This window comes from Aricia agestis, chromosome 8 (assembly GCF_905147365.1).
Source record: "Aricia agestis chromosome 8, ilAriAges1.1, whole genome shotgun sequence".
Lineage (NCBI taxonomy): Eukaryota > Metazoa > Arthropoda > Insecta > Lepidoptera > Lycaenidae > Aricia > Aricia agestis.
Genome location: NC_056413.1, coordinates 11,096,898 through 11,105,504, shown reverse-complemented (window position 1 = coordinate 11,105,504; position 8,607 = coordinate 11,096,898). Strand labels below are relative to the sequence as shown.

Below are 8,607 nucleotides of genomic sequence, written 5' to 3'. Positions count from 1 at the left end.
CCCCTGGCACCAGAACCTGGGTAATTTGCCCCCCCCTGGCCCAGAACCTGGGTACGCCCATGATTATGCGTATAGTAAAAAACGGTTCTTTCAATATTACAAACAGACACTCCAATTTTATTTATATGTATAGATGTATAGATAAATGTGAGCGAGGTGTGCTCGGTCAAGCCGGAGCCCACGTGATACATTTCAGTTGTCGTATACCGACGCGCTTAGAAAACTTCGATAGCGCGATGCAGGAATGTTATGCGAATTGTGGGTACCGCCAGATATCTATCTGTCTTGCTGAAAATTAACTTGTTCACACCAGGCGCGTGAAATTTTGGGGGGGTCACTCAGTAGTCACTACACTATTTTTTTTTATCTGCGCCCTCGGACGGTTCTAGGTTCACAGCAGCTGTCTAAGGTCGGGCGAAGTGGTGGTTAGGGGGATATCTAGAAATTTCCTTTTATTCTTTGGCAAAATTTTGAGATTTTTCAATTTTACCTTAGATTTTGGGGGGGGGTCATGTCCCCTGTGACCCCCCCCCCCCCTTCGGACCGCGCCTGGTTCACGCCCAAGCCACAGAATAAATTTTTCTGAAATTTGGTATGGAGATAATTTCAGTCACAGGAAAGGATACTTTCTATCCCGAAAAAATGTACAGTCCCCGTCGCGATAAACGAATTTTGGCGCAATGGAGTTGCGGGCGTCATCTAGTATATAGATAAGATATTATTATTAGATAAGCTATACTGTACTCGGCGAAACATGTCGGTAGCGGTCATTGACGCCCTCTGTCAATAATAAAAATAAACCGCGATTGATAATAAAGTGTCAGATGTCAATCGCGGCATTGTATAGAAAATGACAAGTATTTGACAGGGAGTCAATGACCGCTACCGCCATGTTTCGCCGAGTACAGTATAGATAACGATAAATAACAAACATGAGCTTTGGATATTAAGGTCTTAATATTACATAATATATTGTATCTAATAGCTATTAATGCCATGAGCAATGGCCGCCTCGGTATATTGCAATCAGAACTAAGTCCTAGCGCATAAATATGATAATGGCTTCGGAAGCGCTATGAATACGTGATTGAATCTTCTTAGGTCATATCCGAGCTTATAATGCGTTTAATATCTGGCTTTGTACATATTATTTTGACAATAAAAAATAATATTTATCACTATTATGGTAATCGGAAAAAGTATGTTTTCCTATTGCTCGCTTAACTTGCGCTTTACATCTTTATGTATAATAATTACATTTACATGCGCATATTCTATATATATATATATATATATATATATATATAAAACTCAAAGGTGACTGACTGACATGGTGATCTATCAACGCACAGCCCAAACCACTGGACCGTACGGGCTGAAATTTGGCATGCAGGTAGATATTATGACGTAGGCATCCGCTAAGAAAGGATTTTGATCAATTCTACCTCCAAGGGGTTAAAATAGGAGACGAAAATTTGTATATAATAGGTAATACTTCTTAACGCGAGCGAAGCCGCGGGCAAAAGCTCGTATTATATAAAACTCAAAGGTGACTGACTGACATGGTGATCTATCAACGCACAGCCCAAATCACTGGACCGATCGGGCTGAAATTTGGTATGCAGGTAGATGATATGACGTAGGCATCCGCTAAGAAAGGATTTTGATCAATTCTACCTCCAAGGGGTTAAAATAGGGGATGAAGGTTTGTATATAATAATAATTCTAACCGCGAGCGAAGCCACGCGCAAAAGCTCGTTTCTTTATAATACTCGTAATTGTTATTATACTTATTAATTTACAAACAACTCCGTAGCGCCAAAATTCGGAACCGGAACGGAACCATACAAATCTGCGGGATGAAAAGTATCATATTATGTCCTTTCCCGGGACTTAAAGTACTTATCTTCATACCAAATAGCAAAATCGTTAAGCGGCTTGAAGAGGTAACAAACAATGATGCCTGTTACCTCTGCAACTTCCGTCGTCCATGAGCAAGTCATGGACGACGGAGGTATGGTTACGGTAAGTTTCTTTCCATCAGGTGACCCATTTGCTCGTTTGCCCTATAATTTAATACAAAAAAATTATTATTATGAGAATAGAGGAAATAAAGGAAAACGCCATTGGTACCTATAATTTCTAGTGTATAGTAATAAAGTAATTTCCTGTAGCGTCCACCGAGCACGCTTCCCCCATGGTCTGAGTGTCGTGTCCCTCGCATCTCCCCTGCTGTAGAGCGGTGTAGGAGTCACACTTGTACGCGGTGAAGTTCGTCCCTAGGACCGTCTCAGCGAAGTACACGTAGCCGCAGCTGTGCTCGCACGTCACTGAAAAGTGGAAATGTCAAATGTAAGGGTCAGTTCAGAACACCGTGACACGTCGATGCATAAAGAAACTAATTTAATCATAAAGTTAATATACCTAGCGAAATAGAGCAACAATCTCGAGCTGTCAAACGAAACCAAAATTTGTTTTCATCTGTGTGAAAAATATGTGTACGTATACACTTACACAAGTATGATTGAACATTAATTCTATGAAATTAAATTGTCAACGTCCGGCACGCGTGCCGACTGGACGTCAAAAAAAGAGTGCTGCTGTCATGTATCACACGTCTCTTTTTACCGCGCAGTATTATTGATAGTGACATCTCTATTGCTCAGGCCTTTGTTTCTCTATTCCGCTAGGTATATTAACTTTATGAATTTAATAGTGATATTTATTTACTAGCTAAGATACATATTGAATAAACAGACTTGCGCAATCCTTGGGCTGTCTATTCTAAATTTGAATGACTTAAAAATGCATTGCAATGCCTCGCGATATTATATAAAGGAGTTTCAATATAAAATCGTTTTGAAGAAGGTAACTATGAAAGCATCAAACGACGCCCTTTCTTCTTGCAGTTTAAGAACACTTAGTAAAAATTTGGATATACTAGCCACAGAATATGTGAGTCCTCTATTTCTAATATGTATTAAAAATTATAATGTTTAAAGATTTTACATTGTAAAACTAATAACACAAAGGTGAACCATTTTGGCGTTTGCATTGAAGCTAGATTGAACCAATAAAAAAGTCAAAGGGATCTTCAAATATGCGTTTCAAATTGAGTTCGATACAGAACGGAATTTGAAATTCAAAAAAAGAATACGCGATGGCGAATTGTAACTGCAATTTGCAAATCCGTTACATATACCAGCGGAAGCGTATTGGAGTAACGAGGTATCTAACCGCTAACTAACTGCGCTATTGTACCGAGCCTCAATACGAGGCGTTCTATCAGACACATTACGTATGATTCTACAGGCCAGGGGTTCTTAAAATGTACGTCGAGGCATCCTGGGGCACCATGAAAAGTAGCGAGGCGAGCTGCAAAAACTAATAATCTTATATCTTTAATATAATATAATAAATTGGTAACTCGGAATTTCATAATAAATTGGTATCTCGGAATCGGCTCCAACGATTTTCATGAAATTTAGTACTTACATAGGGGGTTTCGGGGCGATCAATCGATCGAGCTAAGAATCATTTTTAGAAAATGTAATTTTATTCGTTTTTTTTCGAATACCGAGCTAAGCTCGGTCAAATAGCTAGTTATAAAATTTATAGTAGGTATAACATTATAACCACTTTCAGATTTTATACAGCAATACGTAAACTCTTATTATTGGCATTTCTACTATTTCATTAAAAAATATATTTAGTATATTTTTACCATAAGGATGACTGAATACAATTTGCAAACTGCCCATTTGCCCTTATTAAGTTTTTGGTACCAATAACCATACCTACTGTTAAAAGTTTATGGGCGATTCAATCATAATATTATTATTCATCCATCTGCTCTTCGTATTTTTGAATGAAAAGGCTTAAGTATATTTTTATTGATGTTTTACTAGGAATACGGATATTATGAGTGACTGTGGCTGTCTTTATTTCTATGCCCATCCAGCTTTTAGCTTTGACTAAATTGATTGCCACAGTGTACGTGGTACCGTAAAAATACTAAGCTCGTAAAGCCGCTGCAAGACTAAAAAGATTGAGAGGCCCTGCCCTATATAGAGTTACAAAGTCATATTTCCACGGAATCAAATCATTCTTTATGGCTCATCTCTACCCTAGTTTCATGCTATTTTATTCGCATGGCTTTCAATTCGTGTACTCGTAACTGTAGAAACCTGAGGTGAGAATGGAACAGTTTGCCCTGAAAGATACCAAGGCGTTATGTAAAATTGACGTTAAATAATTACGTAATATTTAAACAATCAAGTGGCGCTATTAAGGTAGTTGAAAATTGTGTTTCTCCGTGATTTTAATGTATATTAATTATTGTATTATAAACTATAATATTTATAAAAATCTGTTGGTCATCCAATATCTCATACAAAAACCTATTTAAAATCTGGGGGCACGGTAGTGCTGGTAATACATAATATTATCATAATAATTAAAGAGAAATGAAGTAACGACTAACGAATAAGGGTCAATCCATATTGCGCGGCGTCAACGTTGCGATGCATTTTTGCAGACAGAACTGCTACTTGCCTGCTTGTTCGAAATTTAAAAGTTTCATTTAAAAATGCATCGATAGTCGTAATCCTCGTAGTCCGCCCTCATAGTTACTTACTTGCTAGAATATTAGAGAGATAGTAGCAGTGCGGTTGGCGCAGCCCACCGTTTGGAAAGAAATCAACATGGCCGACCGAGTGCTCATAGCCTATGGCTCCCCGACTAGTATGTATGATGTCGACAAATGCGGCCGACTCCTTGTCTATACCCGCAAAATATTTGGGCCATTCGAAGAAATGTCGAGCGGGGTCTATGCCTAAAATTTTATTTATAAATTTGATAAAATTAAAATACAATAACTATACGATATAATACAGAAAAGAGTATTAAATATAGTTGGGACTAGAAGGTCATTTCTATTTTTAAAGACACTTCTTTAAATATAGGCTATGTACTAGCTGAGGCTCTGACATCCGCATTTATTTTGTTTCTGTATAAACCACGTGGGCGTCTATCTCCTTAAACCCGTAAATTGTATAAGGAGATAGACGCCCAATAGAATATTATGTAATCGTGTATAGATGCCACCAAACATTATATTATGTGCCAACCTGGTCATTTTTAGGTTTCCGTACCCAAAGGTTATTAGGTTAGTAATTTTGTTCTAAGACTTCGATGTCTGTCTGTCTGTTTGTTTCCAGGCTGTATCTCAAAAACCGCTGTAGATAGACTTCTGAAATTTTCACAGATTGTGTATTAATGTGGCCGCTATAACAACAAATACTAAAAACATTTAATAAAAATTTTATTTTGTTTTTAAGGGTTTTCCCATACAATAAAAGTAATTTTTTTGGCCTATTTTTATAATCTATAATGGTACGGAACCCTTCGTACGCGAGTAAGACTCGCACTTGGCCGATTTTTATTCAATTCGATAAAACGAAGTTATATTTTATACCTGTAATTCTGCCGACAGTCACGTTAGTATCTTTCAGGAATTTCCCAGCACGACCCAGCACGTGGGCTCCTAGACTATGTCCGATCATGTGTATATTGCTGCCGTTTAAATCCATCACAACGGTTATGGTTTGAATAAAGTCTTTAATCTGCAAAATATTCCACATAAGCATGACACAAAAATGTGACAAATTAACTGTCTGTCTGTTCTTTGCGCTGTATCTATATCCAATTATCTTTTTACGCTTCGAACGCTTAAGGGCCTGTATTCCCAGAAATGGACGATTTTCAAGATTTAAAAGTGACAGTAGACACAAAAATATAGTAATTTAAATTCTGAAAAAAAAATGTGTTAGTTAAGGATCTAACACAGTGGAATTTATATTCAATAACACAATATCATGAACTTCACTCGATAGAAAAAAATCCCAAAGTTACCTCTTCTTTTAACGAAATTTCCATACTATGTCCAAATTATTTGGAATTTTCAGATAATTTTTGCACTGAATTAAAGACAAAGAATATATCTAGGGCGATTCGTTTTTTTGACTCAATTTAATTGATGTATAAAAAACGACGATAAAAAAACTATAAAATAGCAGACGCAAAGTGTGTGACTGAAAGCGTATCAGCCGAACAGTGCAAAAATTATCTGAAAATTCCAAATAATTTGGACATAGTATGGAAATTTCGTTAAAAGAAGAGGTAACTTTGGGATTTTTTTCTATCGAGTGAAGTTCATGATATTGTGTAATGGAATATAAATTCCACTGTGTTAGATCCTTAACTAACACATATATTTTTTTCAGAATTTAAATTACTATATTTTTGTATCTACTGTCACTTTTAAATCTTGAAAATCGTCCATTTCTGGGAATACAGGGCCCTAAAACGATTTTTACATTTTTTGATAGATTTACTTTGAGTTATGCAAAAAGATGTTAGGGACCGCATGTATGTAACTGTCCGCACTGCGAATTTTTAGACCGCGGATTTTTTTACTTATGAGAGTATCCGTACTGGCGATAAAAAATTCGCGCGAATAAAATCAGCGTGATTAAAATTCGCAGTGGGGACAGTCCAGAAGTGCTTAAAATCAACTAATTATTCTAAAATAATACAAATAATTTAGTTACTTTTCTCGCGATACTATCAGCCATATACGCAGACACGATATAATTGTTGAAGGAGGCAGCGTTGGCCCAGTCCACAACCACAACATTGACATCCGACACACTCAAGTACGCGTTCTTGATCAGCTGAGTGGAGCTAGCCAGGCCGTCCGCCATCCATCCATGAGTTAGAACTATCAGCTTCTTATTCCTAAACTGTCTATATAAATCACTCGAATTGTAACTAGTGAGATCCTTGGTTCTAAGTTCCACATGCTTGAGATGTGATCTAAAATATTAAAACAATTAATTAATTTCCAAACGAAATTTTAACTGACTATAATTTCTAAATTTATATAGTTTAATTAAACGTACAGTAGTTCAGTGCGCTGTTCGACATTTTGTACTTTTGTATATAATATTTCTTCTTAATTATTAGGTAACGAGCTTATGCCCGCGGCTTCGCTCGCGTTAAGAAGTATTATTATATACAAACTTTCATCCCCTATTTGAACCCCTTGGGATTGGAATTTATCAAAATCCTTTCTTAGCGGATGCCTACGTCATAACATCTACCTACATGCCAAATTTCAGCCCGATCTGTCCAGTAGTTTGGGCTGTGCGTTGATAGATCACTATGTCAATCAGTCAGTCAGTCACCTTTGAGTTTTATATATATATATATATATATATATAGATTATTTGTGTATAGATGATTTTGCGTCGCGTAGCATCACGGTGTGATCAGATCCTTAACCTTCAAGCAGTCGCGCGGCGTCGAATCGACTCCCCTCAATACATTTTCGTTGATATTATCGACATTTCTCGTTGAATCTGTATCATTCTCTCAGTAGCTGTTCATAATATATCTATCTCCAAAATAAATAGCTAACACTTACTCTCCGCACCCCCTTTGCAGCAAGGACCTCAATTGTTTCGGAATCGGCGCCGGCGTCGAAAAGACTCCGCGCGCCTCTCTTATAATTTTATATGTAGTTTTCATATAATTGAGGCAAATTTTATGTTTATTTATAAAACTAAGTCGTCGTTGACCGATTACACCGAGTGTTATTGCTAGATGAAGAAAAAATTTCAACTAGGATAAGAAAATTTCGATCACTTTTTCTGCCGCTGTTCACACAAGATAAGCTTCTTTGGATCACCAGATTTTATAATTAAGTTTTTACTAGAAATACATATAATTTTGTAGGTTAACTGTTTACTTTTAAAAAGAGTAATAATTATATTAATGAAATAATAAATAATGTGAATGAACAGTGTTTTGTATCCCAAATTCACCTACGACGTCTTTTAGGTTACGCGCGACCACTACCGTTACAAAATAGCGCGCGCCCGCTTGAAGGTTAATATTATTACAAACTGTGAGTCAAACTTGTTGTAGCTATCGTGAAGTCTTACCGAACGAGTGTATAATTACGCTACTACCACATATTACTAAATAGTTACTACGTAACTACTACACTCTTCGAATTTCTACGGTCTACGAACATAGCTTAAATACTCGTAGTAGCTGCTATGAAGTCTATTGCATACTCGTAGTAGCTGCTACGAAGTCTATTGCATACTCGTAGTAGCTGCTACGAAGTCTATTGCATACTCGTAGTAGCTGCTACGAAGTCTTTTGTATACTCGTAGTAGCTGCTACGAAGTCTATTGCATACTCGTAGTAGCTGCTACGAAGTCTATTGCATACTCGTAGTAGCTGCTACGAAGTCTTTTGCATACTCGTTGTAGCTACTACGAAGTCTATTGCATACTCGTAGTAGCTGCTACGAAGTCTATTGCATACTCGTAGTAGCTGCTACGAAGTCTATTGCATACTCGTAGTAGCTGCTACGAAGTCTATTGCATACTCGTAGTAGCTGCTACGAAGTCTATTGCATACTCGTAGTAGCTGCTACGAAGTCTATTGCATACTCGTAGTAGCTGCTACGAAGTCTATTGCATACTCGTAGTAGCTGCTACGAAGTCTATTGCATACTCGTAGTAGCTGCTACGA

General features: G+C 37.1%; 1 protein-coding gene across 1 annotated transcript; it reads right to left on the bottom strand.

Annotated features, from left to right (window-relative positions):
• Window positions 1-2,142: 2,142 nt before the first annotated feature.
• Window positions 2,143-6,764, bottom strand: LOC121729549 (lipase member H-like). The gene is made up of 4 exons (XM_042118090.1): window positions 6,612-6,764; window positions 5,477-5,624; window positions 4,637-4,834; window positions 2,143-2,330 (listed from the first exon to the last, which is right to left on the bottom strand). Exons 1-4 carry the CDS (start codon window positions 6,762-6,764, stop codon window positions 2,143-2,145), a joined length of 687 nt encoding a protein of 228 aa, XP_041974024.1.
• Between the last annotated feature and the right edge of the window lie 1,843 nt (window positions 6,765-8,607).